This window comes from Caretta caretta, chromosome 14, assembly GCF_965140235.1.
Source record: "Caretta caretta isolate rCarCar2 chromosome 14, rCarCar1.hap1, whole genome shotgun sequence".
Lineage (NCBI taxonomy): Eukaryota > Metazoa > Chordata > Testudines > Cheloniidae > Caretta > Caretta caretta.
In genome coordinates, this window is record NC_134219.1 from 40,462,287 (window position 1) to 40,484,651 (window position 22,365).

General features: G+C 48.9%; 1 protein-coding gene across 1 annotated transcript; it reads right to left on the reverse strand.

Moving 5' to 3' along the window:
- Nucleotides 1-1,058: 1,058 nt before the first annotated feature.
- Nucleotides 1,059-18,801, reverse strand: LOC125629616 (uncharacterized). Its single transcript, XM_075119806.1, is given in 6 exon segments — nucleotides 1,059-4,067; nucleotides 4,069-5,975; nucleotides 6,301-6,414; nucleotides 7,021-7,147; nucleotides 8,613-8,700; nucleotides 18,590-18,801. Coding segments are annotated over 5 exon segments (2,295 nt in total). The 5' UTR covers nucleotides 8,637-8,700; nucleotides 18,590-18,801; the 3' UTR covers nucleotides 1,059-3,944.
- Nucleotides 18,802-22,365: the final 3,564 nt, after the last annotated feature.

Consider the following 22,365-nt stretch of genomic DNA (forward strand, 5'->3'; position numbering starts at 1 on the left):
ACGAGCATGTTCTCTAATTGATCAGCAAGGTAACAACATAACATTAACAATCTGCTTTACAAGGCTGCTTGCTGGGTCTGGCAGGAAATGAAACTTACCCTGTTACACTGTCTGCAAAAAGCCATGGCTGCAGCCGTGAATCCTTTGAAGAGCCTCCAAGAGGAAGCTACTTGCTCCATCTGTCTGAGGTTTTTTTTTAAGGATCCCGTGTTTTTAGATTGCGGGCACAGTTTCTGCCAAGCCTGCATCACTGAGTTCTGGGAGTGACCGAATACAGACATCTCCTGCCCTCAGTGCAGCGAGACCTTTCCCCAGAGGACCCTAAGGCGGGACAGACAACTGGGGAACTTTGTAGAAATAGCCAAGCAGCTGAATGTCCCAGCAGCAGCAGGAGGAGATTTGTGCAATGTGCACCAGGAGCCTTTCAAACTCTTCTGTAACCAGGACCAAATGCTCATCTGTGTGATCTGCAGAGAGTCCCAGGCTCACCGCGCTCACAGGGTGGTCCCTATAGAGGAGGCTGCCTGGGAGCATAAGGTAGGCCACAGCTGGGCACGACTTTAAGTGAGGAGTTAGTGTGTATGTAAACCCCAGAATGAAGGTGGTGTTATTTCTTTATTAGTCTCATTCCATTACAGATTAGAACAGTTTAATCTGATCAGGGCTTAAATTCTTATAGAGTATTTCCCAGAGCCCCCCATGCCCTCCTCCAATATGCTATAAAAACTCCAGGGGGGTTGAAAATATTTACCAGCTGAATTTAAGCCCTGAATCTGAAAATCGATCCCCTTTTCGCCTGTCTCCCATTCTCATCCTCAGGGTTGCCTGTGGTGGCCCATGACTCCAACTCCTCCGGTACCCATGGGGCTTGGGGGTGGCACGGCATCACCGCAGAGGACAGCGTGCAGCTCCTTGTCAAAGCAGCATGTCTGTGGAGTTTCTGTTCCCCCAAAATATCCCCCCCAAGCCTTACACCCTTTTCCTGGGGAGGCTTGAGAATAAACAAGATGAGCACTGACCAACCTTGGGTTTTTAGGACCCTAAAAACCCCAATCAGATTTTTTTTAAAAACAACAGAACTTTATTAGAAGAACAAAACAAAGAACTAGTCTTGTAAGATTAGGATGGAAGATAATCTCACAGGCAATTAACTTCAAAACATAAAGAATCCCCCTCTAGGCAAAACCTTAAAGTTACAAAAAAAAACCCCAAAACAGGAATGCACATTCCCTCCAGCACAGAGAATTTCACAAGCCAAAAAAAAAAAAGAAAATCAAACGCATTTTCTAGCTAAATTACTTACAAACTCTATAGGAGTTGGATTGCTTGCTTCCTTGATCTGTCTCCAGCAGAGGCATCACACAGACAAAAAAGCCTTCTCTCCCCTCAGATTTGAAAGTATCTTCTCCCCTTATTGGTTTTTTTGGTCAGGTGCCAGCCAGGTTACTTAAGCTTTTTACCCCCTTACAGGTAAGGAGGAATTCTAGGCTACCCTTAGCTGTATGGTTATGATAGTCCTTCTCCTCATCTCCATGGCAGGGGGATCCTGGCTGGGAGGGGAAGGGAGAGGGGGGAACTTCAGCCAGGCAGAGGGAGCAGTTGGAGGAGTTTCTCTCTCTCCCTTCCCCCACCTGTGGCCCATCAGCTCAGCAGCCAGGGCTGTAGCAGGGAGGAAGGGCTGATCGGGGCTTCTGCTCCTTTGTCTGTGGTTTGCTTAGGCCAGGCAGAGCCAGAGGGTCACTGACCAGCTGATGCTCGGCGGCTGCTGGATCCTCACCCGAGTGATGGGCAGCTGGATCCTTGGGAGCCAAATGCCCCTGATGTGTGTGGGAATGAGGAAATGGAGGCGTCTCTGATGCCCACTGTGGTGTTACTTTCATTTGGAGCATTTTCCACACTGAGAACATCTCAGAAGTTACTTCCCTGTGCAGATTTGCAGATGCCTGATACTTCGGGAGCAGCACGCTGAACTTGATCAATTAGGACAAACTGCAAAGCATGGGGCAGACAATCCCCCAAACTGGTGGATATTCCAATACTTAGATTCACCAAACCAGCAACAAAACACCTTCTATGCCTATCTTACTGGTTACCCAGAAGCCAAAACACAGTTCCCTGAAAGCACAGGTAGCCAATTCTTTTTTTCAAGGTCAAAATTTCCTTGTCAAGCTATAGACAAAGTCCACACTCCAGAGAAAATAATAATAAAGAAACCACAACAGTGATGATAATAGATAAATAAAAACATTTCAGGGTTCCATTCGAAAGCACCTGGTTGTCTAGATTTGGCCCATGTCTGCCTATTGACTACCCCTGCATTAAAGACACCCAGCCTTGGGCTCCTGCCCAGACAGCCCAGTTAAATATAATGCGGATTACTGAAAATCTTGTTCATCATCTAAAAAGTTCAGCCAACCCCAAAGGATCGGATACATTACCCAAGAAGTTAAGGAATACTTCAGTTCTTACCCAAATACATGCTTACAGCCAATTCTTATTAACTAAAGTAACTCTTATTAAAAGAAGAAAAGAGAGAGTCTTGATCATTATACACACAGACATGAATAGAGTCCTTAGGGCAGTTTCACTGCAGGGATGGTGCTTTAGAATTGAAGGATCCTTTTTAGAATCATTTCATCAGGTTCTTGTCCAGATATGAGCAAACTATGGCCTGCGGGACCATCCTGCCAGGCTCCCAAGCTCCTGGCCGGGGAAATAGCCTCCGGCCCCTCCCCTGCTGCCCCCCTCCCCCACAGCCGCAGCGCGCCCCGCGGGCAGCGAGCTCCTGCCACTTTGAGCGCCATGGTAAGGGAGTGACGGTGGCGGCAACAGACGTGGGGGGGGGAGGGGCGGTCAGGGGACAGGGAACGGTTGGATGGGGCAGAGGTTCTGGGGTGGGGTGGTCAGGGGTCGAGGAACAGGGGGGGTTGGATAGGCATGGGAGTCCCGGGGGGCCTGTCAGGGGGTGGGGGTGTGGATAGGATTCGGGGCAGTCCAGGGACAGTGAGCGGGAGGGGGGGGTTGGATGGGGGGGGTCCTGGGGGGCCTGTCAGGGGGTGCAGTTGTGGTTAGGGCTCGGGGGGGAGTCAGGGGACAGGGGGGTGGCATAGGGGGTGGGGTCCGGGGGAGGGTGGTTTGGGGCAGGGGTCCTGGGACGGGGTGGTCAGGGGACAAGGAGCAGGGTGGAGTGGATAGGTCGGGGGTTCTGAGGCTGCCAGTCAGGGGGCGGAAGTGGGAAGGGGCGGATAGGGGGCAGGGGCCAGGCTGTTTGGGGGGCACAGTCTTCCCTACCCAGCCCTCGATACAGTTTGACACCCCAATGTGGCCCTCAGACCAAAAAGTTTGCCCACCCCTGTTCTAGTCTAATGTCAAAATCAGGGCAGTTCACTATCAGGGCAGTCCAGATGGGACTGGAGATCTCAGTCTTACCACTCAAACTCCCCCTGATTAAAGCTTAAGAAGATCTGAGAGAAAAGGATCAGGTCCCAAGAGTTTTTATATAGATTTTTGCAGCCTCTCGCTGGCACGCAGTCCTGGGGTGAAAAATAGGCTTTTGAAATAACCTTGTATTTCCTAAATATCACTGACAATTAACTACATGGATTAACAGAAGGTGATTATCCATTAAGCAGTTCATGGACTGTTTACCACAAACTTTAAAGAGACATGCAGACAGGGATATTATTACACCTAAATTTTATCTAAATGTTAATATTTCCTTTTGATCTCCAAGTTAACAGAACACAGCCCTAGAGAGGAACTGTCTGATTACATTGTTAACCTCTAACAAGACAGAGGTAAACAGAGACTACTACGGTTACCATCTTCCAATTCTTTAGGAATACAAGTTTACATTTCAAAGCTCAAGCCTATAGAACATGCAATGGCCCTAAATACCATTTACACACTTAGAAGCATGTCTCTAAAGGTTGAATCTAGATCAATTAGCCTGCAAGATGCTTCACCCTTTCTGGCCATGGGTCACGGAAGTTTAAATGCTGTGTGGATTCTCCAATGTTTATTGAGGTTTGATTTCTGTGTGAAACTTTTCCCACAGTCCAAGCACTTATAGGGTCTCTCTCCTGTGTGGATTCTCCAATGATTAATGAGGGCTGATCTCAATATGAAACTTTTGCCACAGTCCAAGCACTTATAGGGTCTCTCTCCTGTGTGGATTCTCTGATGTCTTATAAGGTCTGATCTCAATGTGAAACTTTTGCCACAGTCCAAGCACTTATGGGGTCTCTCTCCCGTGTGGATTCTCCGATGTTTAAAGAGGCCTGACCTCCATATGAAACTTTGGCCACAGTCTAAGCACTTATAGGGTCTCTCCCCCGTGTGGATTCTCTGATGTCTTATAAGGTCTGATCCCAATGTGAAACTTTTCCCACAGTCCAAGCACTTATGGGGTCTCTCTCCCGTGTGGTTTCTCTGATGTTTAAGGAGGCCTGACCTCCATATGAAACTTTTCCCACAGTCTAAGCACTTATGGGGTCTCCCTCCTGTGTGGATTCTCCGATGTTTAAAAAGGCCTGATTTATCCTTGAAACTTTTCCCACAGTCCAAGCACTTATGGGGTCTCTCTCCTGTGTGGATTTTCTGATGTATAACAAGGCCTGATTTGTGTGTGAAACTTTTCCCACAGTCTAAGCACTTATGGGGTCTCTCACCTGTGTGGATTCTCTGATGTCTTATAAGGGCTGACTTCCAAAGGAAACCATTTCCGCAGCAGAGGCATTTATAAGGTCTCTCTCCTGTGTGGGTTGCCTGATGTGAAACAAGGGCAGCTCTCTGTATGAAACTTTTCCCACAGTCCAAGCACTTATGGGGTTTCTCTCCTGTGTGGGTTCTCAGATGTGAAACAAGGGCAGATCTCCATGTGAAACTTTTCCCACAGACTAAGCATTTATAGGGAACCTCTCCTGTGTGGGTTGCCTGATGTGAAACAAGGGCAGATCTCTGTATGAAACTTTTCCCACAGTCCAAGCACTTATGGGGTCTCTCTCCTGTGTGGACTGCCTGATGTGAAACAAGGGAAGATCTCTGTATGAAACTTTTCCCACAGTCCAAGCACTTATGGGGTCTCTCTCCTGTGTGGATTCTCCCATGTTTAACAAGGCCTGATTTCTCTGTGAAACTTTTTCCACAGTCCAAGCACTTATGGGGTCTCTCTCCTGTGTGGATTCTCTGATGTATAACAAGGCCTGATTTCTGTGTGAAACTTTTCCCACAGTCCAAGCACTTATGGGGGCTCTCTCCTGTGTGGGTTCTCTGATGTGTAACAAGGCCTGTTTTCTGTGTGAAACTTTTCCCACAGTCTAAGCACTTATGGGGTCTCTCTCCTGTGTGGATTCTCTGATGTGTAAGAAGGCCTGATTTCTGTGTGAAACTTTTCCCACAGTCTAAGCACTTATGGGGTCTCTCTCCTGTGTGGATTCTCCGATGTGTAAGAAGGCCTGATTTCTGTGTGAAACTTTTCCCACAGTCTAAGCACTTATGGGGTCTCTCTCCTGTGTGGATTCTCTGATGTGTAACAAGGCCTGATTTCTGTGTGAAACTTTTCCCACAGTCTAAGCACTTATGGGGTCTCTCTCCTGTGTGGGTTCTCTGATGTCTCATTAGTGCTGACTTTGAGTAGAAAGATATCCAGCACTGGAGGCACTGAGAGGGTTTCTCGCCTGTGTGGCTTCTCCCATGATTATTCAGGTCTGAGCAATTAATGAAGCTTTCGCCACGGTCCAAGCATTGAAGGGGTTTTTCTCCAGTGTGGATTGTCTGATGTGTCACAAGGTGTGAGCTCAGAATGAATCCTTTCCCATATTCGAGGCACTGGTATGGTTTCTCTTCATTGGGATTTCTCTGCTGGGCTGTGGGATCCTTGTGTCCTCCACCACATATAACAGATCCATCAACTTCCCCAGGAACGTCCTCATGATGATTCCCATCTTCACTCTCACTCACTCTCTTAGCACCTGCTGGGAGAGAGACAATCCAGACAGGAGTCATCGTGCTGGGGAGAAAGAGGAATAGCACAGAGGGAAAACCCAACACATTAAAGTTGTGAAGAATCAGCAATTGGATTTTGACTCCACATTCCACCCAAACACTCACAGGGAAGGAAAGTTGGGAAGGAAGCTCCAGCAGCTCACAGGGTGGGTGGAATGGCGTGAGCGATATCTGCTGACTACGGCCCTGCCCTGGCTGAGATGAGGAAGAACAGAGGGCGCTTACTCACACCACACATTTGGGATTCTCAACTTTTTCCTTCACTCACCATATGGTTTCTGTTTCAGTCCTCACCTGTGCGGGTGCCTCTCGGGATCTCTCTTTCCTCACAGGCCTGGAGATCCGGGACCCACAACTCTTCCCCTCGTTCCAGCTGGGCGATCAGCTCAGGTTTGGGAATGGGAAACCCTGCGCAGGGGATGAAATCAGACCAGATCAGGGTGCATGGAGAATTGAGAGAGTCTGTCACAAAGGGCATTCCATGTCCCGATGCTGTGCTGGGGGAACGTGGAATCCAAGGGGACGGGAACATGGTCACTGAGCCCCCTTGGGAGAGGCAGACATCTGGGGAGGTGAGGGAAATTGTCATGCCCTCACTAGGAGTTTGCAGGATCTGTGCATTCTGTGGGCCTTGCTGACAAACACACAACTCGAGAGTTAAACCCCTGCCTCCTTCTAAACCTGCAGAGCCCAGAGCCCTCCCCATGGCGAGAGCTAGACCCAAGGAGGGAGATGAACAGAGATGCTGTGTGTGAATGAGAAATAATAGACAGGACACTTCATGAGTTCTGCCCCACTGAAAGCTGGAGGTGGGTGGGAATGGTTTCGCATGTCCATTAGGTTTTGACACTGTGGTCCCATTGGAGAAGGTACAGAGATGCAAGTCTCTCTCGCCGCAACTGTGGACTATGGGACAAATTCTCCTCCAATCTAACTGACCAGGGAAGAACGTAACCAGAGTCAGAAATGCAGTCCCTTTACTTTCTAATAACCGAGGGGACAGGAATCGCTTACCCAGTGAGGTCACCGTCTCGTAGTTATCCTGCATTACGTCCCTGTAGAGGGCTCTCTGACTGGGATCCAGCAGAGCCCCCTGCCCCTGGGTGAAATACACAGCCACCTCCTCGAAGGTCACCGGCATCTGGAACAACAAGAGTCCCCCAGTCAGCACCTGCTGCTCCAGCCACAATCCCACTAGTCACGGGAAAGGAAGAAAAAAAAGCTCTGGGAGGGCCAGAGGAGCAGAATCCCTCTCCCACCCTGCAGCAGCCATGTGGCTTCAGGGGGTGGGAGAAGGTGAGAGCTCCTTGTCCCCCCAGCACACAGAGCAGGGCAGGGTCTTCTCATTTCCCACATGCCTGCCAGCCACAGGCAGATACGGAAAGCAGAGCTCTGAGCCGGGGACAGGGACAGGAATCCTGACAGCTTCCCTTCGTATTTCACAGCAGCCTCTGGCCAGTGGGGTCAGGCTCCAGCACTGGGAGTCTGGAAAATGTTCCAAGCCCTGTTTCCTGTTTCATAAATGAGGAAAGTTCCCCTGCTGCCAATGGGCCTATTCAGAAAAGCAGCAGGTGTGAGGATGGAGAGATGCAGGCCTGTCTGTAAAGGCCGATACTCTAAGAATTTAGGTGTATTCTTATCACTTGGCTAGTTCTAGAGGTGTAAAAGAAAGAATCAAAATCACTGTCTGCGGGTGGAAGGGCCTTCTCTTACTGTGACAGTCTGAGGCCCTGTTCTTAGACTAAGGCCTTTGGCTAAGCAGCAGAGGCAGCCATAAACCGGGAAGCGACTGGTCACCTCCTCACATTCCGACCTAGTCACATTGAAATAAGGTGCTATTGGGCTGTTAGGAATACAATCCTCTCCTGATAATGCCTATCGCCTCCAGAGAAAGGGAAGAGCCTAGAAAATGTAAAAGGAAACTTAGTTTGATAGCATCTTGTCTGGCAAGAACCCACTTATCAATAGCTGGGATGTGAAATCCTCACTTCTCTATTGTTTTGTCATTATAGTTCGCACTTTGCTATTGTTTATTTGGATGGTCTCTGTCTGGTTCTGTGATTGTTTCTGTCTGCTGTAAAATTAATTTTGCTGGGTGTAAACTAATTAAGGTCGTGGGATATAATTGGTTACATAATCATGTTACAATATGTTAGGATTGGTTAGTTAAATTTCAGGAAAATGATTAGTTAAGGTATAGCTAAGCAGAACTCAAGTTTTACTATCTAGTCTGCAGTCAATCAGGAAGTGAGTGGGGTGGGGGGAAATGGGAACAGGGAATGGGTTTGGGGAAACTGGAATCATGTTTAGCTAAGGGAAGGAATGGGAACAGGGACACAGGTAAGGCTCTGTGGTGTCAGAGCTGGGAAGGGGGACACTAAGGAAGGAAACTGGAATCATGCTTGCTGGAAGTTCACCCCAATAAACATCAAATTGTTTGCACCTTTGGACTTCGGGTATTGTTGCTCTCTGTTCATGCGAGAAGGACCAGGGAAGTAAGTGGGTGAAGGAATAAGCCCCCTAACAGCAGGCTTATCACACCCTGTTTCCTCCCTGCCTCTCCCTTCGACCCCCTCCCCCCTAGCAGCTCCCTTAAAATCTCCTACCTGAGCTGGCTCCATCTCAGCCATTTCCCTTCCCTTTCTCCTGGAAGATGGGTTGATCTGGAGTGAAATCTGGACGTGATTCCTCAGCCTGTCGGGGTGAGAGGGGCGATGGGGAAGGTTTCAGAAGGGGCTTGAGTCCATTTCGCACCCTGATTCCCCCCCAGGCTCTTTCCCTTGAGTCTGATGCTCTGGACTTTGCCATGCTGGGAAGAAACCCAGTTATGTTATTACCACCCAGGCCAGCCCCCTCCCAGGAGAACTGAACCCACCGGGACACTTTGAAACTCTCCCTGTAACAGTGTCTCTGAGCCAAATGCTGGAAAAAGAGCAGAATCAGAGAAGCCACTTTTGGGGATTCCCTCTGACACTATCCCCAAAGGCAGCGCCTGTCCCCCCACTCTACAAGCAATGCAGTGATTCCAGGCAGTCAGCAACTGGCTTTTCCTCTCTCAGCTCCTCTCCTTGTGCCCAGGAGAGTCAGTCTGCCCGGGATAATGCAGGGAATGGATCTGGGTAGGTCTGGGAACTTCTCTTCCTGCTGCTCCTTCCAGTCTCTCCACTCTCCCTTTTTATCATCTTCCCTCTCCCTGGAGAACTGGTGACTGCTCCATTGACGTGGGCCTTTGCTCTCCTTCGGGAGATCAGCCACTGACACTGCTAACAGGGGTTTGAACAGTAGCAGTATCCATGAGGACAGCAGCTCTGGGACTCACAGACACACGGGGAGCCCCTCCCTCCTGTACTTCAAACTCGCCAGCAGGTCCCTGAAAGGGGCCCTTTGTGCAGAGTCACTTTCCTGCCATGTGGAGGAGCAGAAACTGCTCCCTGTAGGAATTTGCTACTTAGGGTGCACTGAGCATGCTGACGTGAACTGAGCACGCTCAATAACATCTGCTGAAGTCACTGCCCTTCACCCTGCCCTTATTACCCATAAGATTCTGCAGACTGTTTTTACAGGAGTTAAAAAGAAGGAAAGGGGGCAAATCGGAGGAGGGAGGTGTTGGCCAGATTCTGAGCAGGGGGAAAAAATTCATTGGTCAGGGGGGTCAAGCAGCTGGAAGCAGGGTTAGGATAGGGGCTGAAGGGCAAAATCAGGGATGTGGGGGAAGGAGCTGGGGTTAAGCCCAGGGGTAAGGCGCTGCCAGAAGGTAAAACCCTGGCAGAGGCAGGGGCAGATGGGGTATGAGTTACCCCGGTGGACTGAGACACCAGTGTTTCCAAAAATAGGGTGTATGGGGGGGGAGAGGGTCTTTTTTATTTCTCCTCTCACAGACAGCTCCTGTCAGCATGGGTTTCCCAGGGCTGGGTTCTTAAAGGCATCCCAATGACTAGCCACTGGAGCTCCTCTCTGTCTGATGTAACCTACTAAGGTGCTGCAGGAGACTTAATTCAGTGAAACAGGGACTTCCCTCCCCCTCCCCGCCCCATCCTTTCCCCGCCCCGCAGTGATCAACTAGTTACCCGCAGTGTTGCCAATTTAGTCATTGGTTGGAAATTGGAATAGAAATTGAAACATTAATACACACTTTAAAATACACATACAGTGTATGATAAAATAATTGTACCTGAAAGTATAATAGGTTTGAAAAGCCTGAACAAAGACTGGCTTCCTCACACAGCCGTTGTTTTTTCTGACAACGTCGGCACATTGGTTTTGGCAATGTTGGCTAACCTTATCATTTAAAATGATGATTTGTAAGCAAGGTGTGAATGAGCTCTCCCCTGACAGGGAGTGATGAGCCAGGGGTAGGGGGAAGGCTTCAGGACCAGACTGTATTTACATGAACTCACCTACTCTGCCGAGGTATCCAGCAGACAGAACTGCGGTGCCCAAGTGATCAATTTTGGCTGGTGTCGGGAGTTTCTGTACTAAACATTTTTATCATATTATAATTAATTTTTGCATAAGAACGGCCAGACTGGGTCAGACCAAGGGTCCATCTAGCCCAGTACTTGGTCTTCCGACAGTGGCCAAGGCCAGAGGCTTCACAGGGAATGAACAGAACAGGCAATTATTGAGTGACCATCCCCTGCCGTCCACTCTCAGTTTCTGGAAAACAAAAGGCTCTCAGAGCATGGTGTTGCATCCCTGCCCATCCTGGCTAATAGCCATTGATGGACACATCATCCATGAACTGATCTCGGTCTCTTTTGAATCCAATTCTAGTTTTGGCCTTCACACCCCCCACCCCGGCAAACAGTTCCAGAGGTTGACTGTGCGTTGTGTGAAGAAGTCCTTCCTCATGTTTGTTTTAAACCTGCTGCCTATTAATGTCATTGGGTGACCCCTTGTTCTTGGTTACGTGAGGGAGCTTATTCACTTTCTCCACACCAGTCAAGATTTTATAGACCTCTATCATATCCCCTCTTAGTCCTCTCTTTTTCAGGCTGAAAAGTCCCAGTCTTTTTAATCTCTCCTCCTATGGAAGCTGTTCCACACCCTTCATCATTTTAGTTACCCTCTCTGTACCTTTTCCAAGGCCAGTGTATCTTTTTTGCGATGGGGTGACCAGCACTGCACACAGTATTCAAGATGTGAGCGTTCCATGGATTTATAGAGTAAAAGTGGAGGAGCTTGGTTTGCCAGACTGACCAGCAAAGCCAATGCTGACAAACTATGTGAAAAGGCTGCAAAACACCAATCCTCTGGACTGCATCGACATGCAGAAAGCCTCAGAAGCCAGTCATTGCCAAAGCCAATCTGAGAAGAACTTAGTGAGGTGTTAAGAATGCTGGAGACACACCACAGTTTATGCGAACAAACATGGCTGTCACATCACACTTTCTCTTTAAGCAAGAGATACCACATGCTACAAACTGGGGGCCAATGTTAAGTGCACTGTCCAGCTGAAAAGTAAAGTACATTGACTTGATTCTTACATCTCTACAACAACAACTTTTGGATTCTATCAACCTCTATGTAGCTTTTTCAGATGCCTGTCTTATAAAACAACAACAGTTGAGTGGAGTGAGGCACTCCCAGCAATGGGGCTGCCATGTGATCAGGACAGAATAGAGAATTTGAACACAGAGTGGAATATCACATGATGAACAAATGAAGATTTGATTTCAACTTCATCATCATCATCACGAATGGTTTGACCCAATTTTTGTGCTGTGTTTCCTGGGATGAAAGGAGTAGGAATTCACCTCTTCCTACTCTCATTCACAACAGCTACAGCTGAGTGTTCTTGTTCCTCATTGAATAGAATTGTGTGTTCTGAAAGAAGTTGGCTTCTGCCTGAGCATGAGCATATCTTGAAGGAAGGAAGGATCTGACAGATGAGAAGCCTCCAAAAATGAATGCCCTGCATTCGAGAAGTTCATTAACAGAGTTTGCAAAATTACAACAAGAAAACAAGAAGGATGTAGATATAGTGCTTCATAGTAGGCTTGTGTCACAAAAGTAAAGGGAAGGGTAACCACCTTTCTGTATACAGTGCTATAAAATCCTTCCTGGCCAGAGGCAAAACTCTTTCACCTGTAAAGGGTTAAGAAGCTAAGATAACCTTGCTGGCACCTGACCAAAATGACCAATGAGAAGACAAGATACTTTCAAAGCTGGAGGGGGAGAGAAACAAAGGCTCTCTCTGTCTGTGTGATGCTTTTGCCAGGAACAGATCAGGAAGGCAGTCTCTGAACTTCTGTTAGTCAGTAAGTAATCTAGCTAGAAATGCGTTAGATTTCCTTTTGTTTAATGGCTGGTAAAATAAGCTGTGCTGGATGGAATGGATATTCCTGTTTTTGTGTCTTTTTGTAACTTAAGGTTTTGTCTAGAGGGATTCTCTATGTTAGAATCTGATTACCCGGTAAGGTATTTACCATCCTGATATTACAGAGGTGATTCTTTTACCTTTTCTTTATATTAAAATTCTTCTTTTAAGAACCTGATTGATTTTTCATTGTTCTTAAAATCCAAGGGTTTGAGTCTGTGTTCACCTGTACAATTGGTGAGGATTTTTATCAAGCCTTCCCCAGGAAAGGGGGTGTAGGGCTTGGGGGGGATATAGTAGGGGAAGACATCTCCAAGTGGGCTCTTTCCCTGTTTCAGAGTAGCAGCCGTGTTAGCCTGTATTCGCAAAAAGAAAAGGAGTACTAGTGGCACCTTAGAGACTAACCAATTTATTTGAGCATAAGCTTTTGTGAGCTACAGCTCACTTCATCGGATGCATTCAGTGGAAAATACAGTGAGGAGATTTATATACACACAGAACATGAAAAAATGGGTGTTATCATACACACTGTAAGGAGAGTGATCACTTGGGTTTGGCATAGCTCAGTGGTTTGAGCATTGGCCTGCTAAACCCAGGGTTGTTAGTTCAATCCTTGAGAGGGCCATTTAGGGATCTGGTGCAAAAATTGGGGATTGATCCTGCTTTGAGCAGGGGGTTGGACTAGATGACCTCCTGAGGTCCCTTCCAACCATGATATTCTAAGATGAGCTATTACCAGCAGGAGAGCGGGGGAGTGGGGGGTGAAGAAAACCTTTTGTAGTGATAATCAAGGTGGGCCATTTCCAGCAGTTAACAGGAACGTCCGAGGAGCCCGGGGGGGGGGGGGGGGGATAAACATGGGGAAATAGTTTTACTTTGTGTAAAGACACATCCATTCCCAGTCTCTACTCAAGCCTAAATTAATTGTATCCAGGTTGCAAATTAATTCCAATTCAGCAGTCTCTCGTTGGAGTCTGTTTTTGAAGTCTTTTTGTTTTAATATTGCGACCTTTAGGTCTCAGATCGAGTGACCAGAGAGATTGAAGTATTCTCCGACTGGTTTATGAATGTTATAATTCTTGACATCTGATTTGTGTCCATTTATTCTTTTACGTAGAGACCAATGTACAAGGCAGAGGGGCATTGCTGGCACATGATGGCACATATCACATTGGTAGATGTGCAGGTGAACGAGTCTCTGATAGTGTGGCTGATGTGATTAGACCCTATGATGGTGACCCCTGAACAAATATGTGGACACAGCTGGCAACGGGCTTTGTTGCAAGGATAGGTTCTTGGGTTAGTGGTTCTGTTGTGTGGTGTGTGGTTGCTGGTGAGTATTTGCTTCAGGTTGGGGGGCTGTCTGTAGGCAAGGACTGGTCTGTCTCCCAAGATTTGTGAGAGTGATGGGGCATCCTTCAGGATAGGTTGTAGATCCTTGATGATGCGTTGGAGAGGTTTTAGTTGGGGGCTGAAGATGATGGCTAGTGGTGTTCTGTTATTATCTTTGTTGGGCCTGTCCTGAAGTAGGTGACTTCTGGGTACTCTTCTGGCTCTGTCAATTTGTTTCTTCACTTCAGCAGGTATTGTAGTTGTAAGAATGCTTGATAGAGATCTTGTAGGTGTTTGTCTCTGTCTGAGGGGTTTGAACAAATGTGGTTGTATTGTAGAGCTTGGTTGTAGACAATGGATCATGTCGTGTGGTCTGGGTGAAAGCTGGAGGCATGTAGGTAGGAATAGCAGTCAGTAGGTTTCCGGTATAGGGTGGTGTTTATGTGACCATCGCTTATTAGCACCATAGTGTCCAGGAAGTGGATCTCTTGTGTGGACTGGTCCAGGCTGCGGTTGATGGTGGGATGGAAATTGTTGAAATCCTGGTGGAATTCCTCAAGGGCTTCTTTTCCATGGGTCCAGATGATGAAGATGTCATCAATGTAGCGCAAGTAGAGTACGGGCATTAGGGGACGAGAGCTGAGGAAGCGTCGTTCTAAGTCAGCAACAAAAATGTTGGCATACTGTGGGGCCATGCGGGTACCCATAGCAGTGCCGCTGATTTGAAGGTATACATTGTCCCCAAATGTGAAATAGTGATGGGTGAGGACAAAGTCACAAAGTTCAGCCACCAGGTTTGCCGTGATAGTATCGGGGATACTGTTCCTGATGGTTTGTAGTCCATCTTTGTGTGGAATGTTGGTGTAGAGGGCTTCTACATCCATAGTGGCCAGGATGGTGTTTTCAGGAAGATCACCGATGGATTGTAGTTTCCTCAGGAAGTCAGTGGTGTCTCGAAAATAGCTGGGAGTGCTGGTAGCGTAGGGCCTGAGGAGGGAGTCTACATAGACAGACAATCCTGCTGTCAGGGTGCCAATGCCTGAGATGATGGGGCGTCCAGGATGGGTAGCAGATAGAATGCCCCAGGTCGGGGTTCTAGGGGTGTGTGTGTGCGGATTTGTTCTTGTGCTTTTTCAGGGATTTTCTTGAGCAGATGGTGTAGTTTCTTTTGGTAATCCTCAGTGGGGTCAGAGGGTCTGGCCTGTAGAATGTGGTGTCAGAGATTTGTCTAGCAGCCTCTCGTTCATATGCTGACCTATTCATGATGACGACAGCACCTCCTTTGTCAGCCTTTTTGATTATGATGGCAGAGTTGTTTCTGAGGCTGTGGATGGCGTTGTGTTCTGCACGGCTGAGGTTATGGGGCAAGCAATGCTGCTTTTGCTCAAATAAATTGGTTAGTCTCTAAGGTGCCACTAGTACTCCTTTTCTTTTTGCGAATACAGCCTATCACAGCTGCTACTCTGAAACCTGTCATTATGCAAGGCACTGCATTTAGCCGTATGGGGTGGAAATCTATCAACTTCATGAAAAAACTCGTACAGATACAGACAGACATCATCTTCCTTTCCAAATGCAAACAGATGGACATCGTATCAAAAGGACTGAAGGTAAAAAGTCCATTACAATCTACATACCACACAGACTATGCTGACAGCTTGTGCCACACACTCTCAAAGAAACTGCGGAACCACCTGATCAACATCCTCTACAGCAAACAGGGAAAGATTAAGAATGAGCTCTCAAAACTGGATACTCTCATAAAAAAACAACCTTCCACACAAACTTCCTCCTGGCTGGACTTTACAAAAACTAGACAAGCCATTTACAACACACACTTTGCTTCTCTACAAAAGAAAAAGGACACTAAACTATCTAAACTACTACATGCCACAAGAGGCCACAGCAATGGTTCCCTTAACCCACCCAGCAATATTGTTAATCTATCCAACTATACTCTTAGCCCAGCAGAAGAATCTGTCCTATCTCGGGGCCTCTCCTTCTGCCCCTCCACCCCCAAGAACATGATACAGTTCTGTGGTGACCTAGAATCCTATTTTCGACGTCTCCGACTCAAGGAATATTTCCAACACACCTCTGAACAATATACTAATCCACAGAGACCTTCCTACCAACACTACAAAAAGAAGGATTCTAGATGGACTCCTCCTGAAGGTCGAAACAACAGACTGGACTTCTACATAGAGTGCTTCCGCCGACGTGCACGGGCTGAAATTGTAGAAAAGCAGCATCACTTGCCCCATAACCCCTCCCCCTCCCCCCCCCCCGCGCTCCTCCTCGGACGTTCCTGTTAACTGCTGGGAATGGCCCACCTTGATTATCACTACAAAAGGTTTTCTTCACCCCCCACTCCCCCGCTCTCCTGCTGGTAATAGCTCATCTTAAGTGATCACTCTCCTTACAGTGTGTATGATAACACCCATTTTTTCATGTTCTGTGTGTATATAAATCTCCCCACAGTATTTTCCACTGAATGCATCCGATGAAGTGAGCTGTAGCTCACAAAAACTTATGCTCAAATAAATTGGTTAGTCTCGAAGGTGCCACTAGTACTCCTTTTCTTTCCCTGTTCTTTGTTTAACACACTTGGTGGTGGCAGCATATGGTTCAAGGACAAGGCAAAGTTTGTAGCTTGGGGAAGTTTTTAACCTAAGCTGGTAAGAATAAGCTTAGGGGCTCTTTCATGCAGGTCCCCACATCTGTACCCTAGAGTTCAGAGTGGGGAAGGAACCTTGACAGCTTGTATAGCAAACTTTAATTTGTGTGATGGTTTAAAAAACAAGCTAAATCTAATAAAATGGTTGTGAAACATTTTTCAGTTTTTACTATGGTGCCATACAGCCCATCTTCACCCTAACAATCTCACCCGTCATCGGTCTCCCCCTCCAGAGGAGGAGAAGGTGATACATCTTTGAGCAATGGTGGTAGGCGAGGTGTTTGTGCTGGTGGACACCAGGGGAAGCCCTGGGGCCACCAGGAGCACTGGGGAGTGAGGGTTGCCCTCACCAGTACAGAATAGGTGTAGCAGCATACACTCCACACAGTGCATGGCTCCTCTGGGCTGCTCAGGACAGCTGGCAGTGCCTTCTGCCCCACCCGTTTGCCATCAGGGTATTTCGGCAGCAGCAACATTGCGGCTTCCATATGCATGAGAGTGTTTGGGGAGGGAAAGGACTTCTTGGCCCCCTTCTCACCTCCACCACCACTAATGGCTCTGTGTGACGGCAGCCATATTTTGACCCTGTAACAAATAGATAGGAATTGTTTCTGCCAGGAAAAATGTCAGGGGAGCATAGATTGTCCTCAGTAAGGGAAACAGGAAATCCAACACACTTCTTTCTCCTTTCTACCCAACCCCCAGAGACTAAAATACACCTGCACGAAGACAAACCCCTCTGGCTCATCTTTATCCTACAGATTTCAAAATCTCTGTCTGAATAAGCCCTTTCATCACCAGTGAGACATTACCCCAGGAGCTGGCAGGAATCTACCCTCCCTTGGATCAGAACCTTTCTCAGTCAAGGCACCAGGACAAGGGCATTGCTGCCTGGGCCTGCCCGCTGAGCTGATGAATGGTCACGGTCAGAGATCGCACCAGCCCAGAGTTTAAATTATCCTCTATGTGTCCCGCGTCCCACTACAATGAATCCAACCCACAGTTGCACGGAAATATCAATATCAGGATGCTACATTGTTAGCACAGTAAGTGACGCTGCAAAATGAGGGGTGTTTCAATGACCTCCCTATTTTTTACAATCCTCTATTAAGAGGTAATTGATACATCTGTACACCAGGCAGGGTCATTTGGAAGCCGACGACTTTATGCTTCCATCCCTTGCCACTGTCAAGTTTTAGCAAATTACGACAAGTCAGCCCATAAGAACAATGTTCTTAGGTATGAGTAACTGCTACTGTTAACAATTTGCTACCTCTGTCCCCGAAGACAGGAAAGGTGAGTAGTAGCAAATTTCTACAGATAGCAGTTTCTCACACCCTATAGTGTGAAATTAGCTAAGTCAGCTAGCAGTTTTTAGCAAAGTAGGACTTGTCTGCTACATGTAGCAAATTCCTACAGGGAGCAGTTTCTCATACTACACCTACCCCAGCACTTTGCCCCAGGTCTCTCCCCTCACCTGCAGGCTCCGGCTCAGGGGTTGGTGTCAGCAAAGCCTGGAGCTGTCCCGGGGCTGGTTCCAGGCACGGGGGAAAGTCCCCACCCGAGATGGGCACTGAGGGGGCTTTAACAAAGGTCGCTCCTCTGCTGGATAAGCAGCAGCTTCTCAATTTGGGTTCCCAGGTCAAAATGCAGGAGGCAGCTTCTGATCCAGGCAGCTCAACTCCAGAGCTGTATCCTGAGCAGAGAGACACACACCAGCCTCCTCCTCCCGCTTAGCAATAGCCGGAGTCTTCTGGTGGCAACACCTGATGAACGAGTTGCCCTGGACTCGCCCTGCACCAGGGCCGGCTCTAGTTTTTTTGCCGCCCCAAGGGGGGGGGGGGGGAGTGCCCTCCCTTCAGAAGTGCCGCCCCCCTCCCCAGCGTGGCCCCTTGAGAAGTGCGGCCCCAAACCCGCCTCCTGCCCCCTCACACATCCCTGCCCCCCCCTTCAATTCCCCTTATCTACACCCCACAAAGCCCTGGCTGGGATGGTTTAGTTGGGGATCGGGCCTGCTTTGAGCAGGGGGCTGGACTAGATGCCCTCCGGAGCTCCCGACAACCCGGAGAGTCTAGGATTCTCCAGACCCCTCCCGGCTGCCCCCACGTGTTGGCCCAGCGCGGCCCGGCCCGGGCTCCCCCCGCCCCGCGCACCGGGGGCTCCGGCAGCTTTCCCGGGCCCGGGGCAGGGAATCGCAGCCGGCTCCGCGGGGAGCAGCCCGGGGGTGACGGGGGGGGGGGGCGGGTCTCTCTTACCTTCCCTCCGAGCGGGGCCCCCGGGGCAGGGGCCGGGCCGGGAAGGGGCCCTGGCCGGGCTGGGGGCTCTGCCCTGGGAGAGGCTCCCGGGGAGCAGCGGGCAGGGCCCGGCTGGAGGTTCCCCTCTCCCGGCTGCAGCCCGGGCTCCGGGCTCCCAGCACCAGCCGCCGGGGCGCGGGGATCTCGCCGGGAGCCAGAGTCCCCGCAGCGGCAGCGAGTCACTTCCTGCGGCCGGGCCTGAGCCCCGCGATCCTCCCCCCAGAGCCGCCCCGCAGCCGCTCCTGGGTCCTAGCGATCAACCCACCGATCTGCAGGCCCCCGCCCCAGACCCAGCCCCCTGGGGACCCACCTCCCCTGGGCACGGGCAGCTTCTCCCAGCCCTATGCAGGCATCCTCCCTCGAAGCCACAGGATCACGGGGGGGACAGAAAGGAGACGAGCAGATCCCGGGGCGGGGGGAGAAGGGGGGTTTCTAGGGAGACTCCAGGTTGTTCCAGAGGATCCAGGGGTGACGGGAGCCGGGGACACTCTGTGTGTGATCCGCTCTGGTAACCGACTGGCACAGGGAGCAGGTGGTCAGAGCTGGTCTCGTCTCTCCACACCAGGCTCACTGGCGACCTGCCCTGGGCTCCCAGCTCTGCTCCCCTCGCTCGGGTCATGGAGCTGTCAGAGCTTTGCCCCTGGGTTCCTCTGGTTACCTGTAGGTCCGGATGAACCCACCCCTGGGCTCTATTTAAACCCCTCTCGTGTCTGCCCCCTCTCAGGGATCCCCTCTGCCCGTGTCCTGGCTGGCTCCCCGTGTGGGCACTGACTGCAGCTCCCCATCGGGCACCTGGATGTCGGCAGCGAAGTTCCTGTTGCTCTGGGTCAGGGACTGGTGCTCTGCCCGCTCAGCCTTGTCACCTGTTTCCCTCTCATCGTTTTCCGATTGTCACCAAAATCATCCGCCTTCTCCTGATGGCCACCTAGAAAATCCCCTGAAATGTTGGAATTGATCCGCTGCAGCCATCGAAACAGACCAGTGCCACCGAGTTAAGTGCTAGGCCAAAAAGAAATCAAGATATTCGATAGCACTCTTAGGTCATGGCCAATGATGGAGCCGCGCCCCAGTTAGCTCTCTGGTGCAGGGGTTCTCACAACAAATGTTTTGGTGGCCTCACAGCATGGCCACCAACTACCACTGGTGGCCACTCTGACAATTTGGTCTAAAATACTTAATTAACTTTAGGAATAAATAAATTTGCCCTTATCCATGCCCAAATCATTGCAATTTATTGATGTAGGGTTTTTTTCATAATAATAAAAATAATGTACAGTTGCCTCTATTCTTTACTGGACCTACACAGAATAGAAACACAAGTAAGGTGCTTTGCATGTTCTTGTCTTTGTTTAATTGTTGTTTCTTTTGCTTTTTTGGTTGCTTTTTTAAAGACTTGCTAGCGAGTAAGTCTGCTGCTGTGAAAAGTGATGTTTGTATGTTTGTTAATATCACGTCTCACAGCAGGAGACTTGCTAGCGAGCTGGGAGGCAGCGAAAAGTGATTCACAAACATACAAATATCACTTTGCACAGCAGCTTTCCTCAGATCTAGCAAGCTGGGGGACAAATTAAGGCCTGGATGGGAGGTGGGCAGGGTGCAGGGCTGGCCTGACCATGAGGGGAACTGAGGGGGCCGCCTCAGGTGCCAGACTGTGGGGAGGCACCACTAGGACCCAGAGCGTAGAAAACTGTGTCTGCTGCTGGGGCATCTGTATTCTCTGCTCGAGATGCCCAGAGATGGGGGAGTGCTGTGCTGGAGGAAGGAGGGCACAAGAGACATAACAGGCAGGCAGGAGAAAAGGTGAGGGGAATAGCAGAAAGCAGCAGGAGCTGCAGGGAGAGAGAGGAGAAGGAGCCTCTTATGTTCCTCTCCAGCACCCCCAGGAGCCTGGACTGATTAACACCAGCTTCTCAGGCAGCTTCCTGTTTCCTGCTGCTTCCCTGAACCCACCTGGGGAGAACAGGCAGTCAACTGAAGCAGTAGGAGCCAGTTAGGCCCTTAAGACACTGATATCTTCCCTCACTCAGGCCCTGTTACCAGCCTGCTTATTTGTCCCCTTCAACTGAGTGTTGAAGGCCACTATAACTTGCACAGAACAGCAGTCATGAGTGAAAGAAGAAAATGCCCCTCTGGGGCAGCACTCGGAAAAAGAAAGAAAGTGAAGGAAGCTTTTCTATCTAAGTGGGAAGGAGCTCTCCTGAGATACACAGACACAAATGTTCACAGTGAGCCTTCCGGCCCCAGTGAGGATGTGAGTGGTGAGGAGATGTCTGATCCTCCAGTTAGTCGGAGTGCAGGTGACCTGGCAGCTACTGCAGCATCCATATCTCCATCTCAAATGGATGTAACCATGCACATTCCTGAAGAAAAGTGTAGATCAGAGAAGAGTGTGGTGGAGGCTCAAGAAACAGCTGCTCCTGAGTTTAGTTCCTTAAGTCTAGATGATCCAGGACTGTGGACCCACTTGAGCAGTAACCCGAGGGACTTCCTTGTACTGCATGGGCCACAGCAAGTGAAAAACTTCATGTTCCCCAAAGACAATGAAAATAGAAGTTTCCATCCAACACTTTACTGGCGTGAAATCCCCAGTGGTGACAAAGTGGAGAGACCATGGCTTATGTACTCAAAAACCCAGAATGCTGCATACTGGTTTTGTTGCAAACTCTTTCCATCTAATGTTCCAGCCACATTGGGTTCTGCAGAAACAAAGGACTGGAAAAATCTGGCTAGAAATCTGGCATGCCATGAGAAGGCAGCAAATCACCAGAGAGCATTCCATAGGTGGAAAGAGCATGAGATGAGACTAAGGTTAAAGGCCACCATAGATGATCAGCATCAAGAGAAGATTGCATCAGAGTCTCTTTACTGGCAAAATGTTGTGAAAAGGTTCATTGCCATTGTGAGAATGCTTGCTACCCAAAACCTAGCACTGCGTGGCACTTCAGATCAGCTGTATGTGCCAAACAATGGAAATTAACCTTAATTGACCTTAAAATTGTGGAGCTGATGGCTGAGTTTGATGCTGTATTCCAGGAGCAGCTAAGAAGAGTCACCACCCAAGAAACGTGTACACACCACTGCCTTGGAAAAACAATTCAACATGAGATCATACAGTTACTGGCAACAAAAGTCAAACAGAAGATGGTGGCAGATCTGAAGTCAGCAAGATATTACTCTGTTATTCTGGACTGCACACCTGACATCAGCCATACAGAACAAATGACTTTAATGGTGCGTTTTGTAACAACAACAGAACCTAGTGAAAATGTCCCTGCAATGGTGACTGTCAGAGAGCATTTTCTAGAATTTATTGACATTGATGATACCACAGGAGCTGGTATGACAGATGTGCTTCTTAAAAAGCTGGAAGATACGGGCATTGCGATAGCTGACATGAGAGGTCAGGGCTACGATAATGGTGCCGACATGAGAGGAAAGAACAGAGGAGTACAGACACGGATCCGAGAGTTAAACCCTCGAGCTTCTTTTGTCCCATGCAGTTCTTATTCATTGAACTTGGTGGTCAGTGATGCAGCATCAGCTTCTAGTGAGGCTGCTGAATTTTTTAATGTAATTCAAAGCATCTATGTATTTTTCTCGGCATCAACTCATCAATGGCAAATTTTGAAGCAACATCTGGGAACATTCTCTCTAACACTGAAACCACTGTGTGCCACTGTGATGAAGCGGGACTGTTCGTAGTGTTTCCTCTGAATATTGTGGGGGTGCCTCAGTTT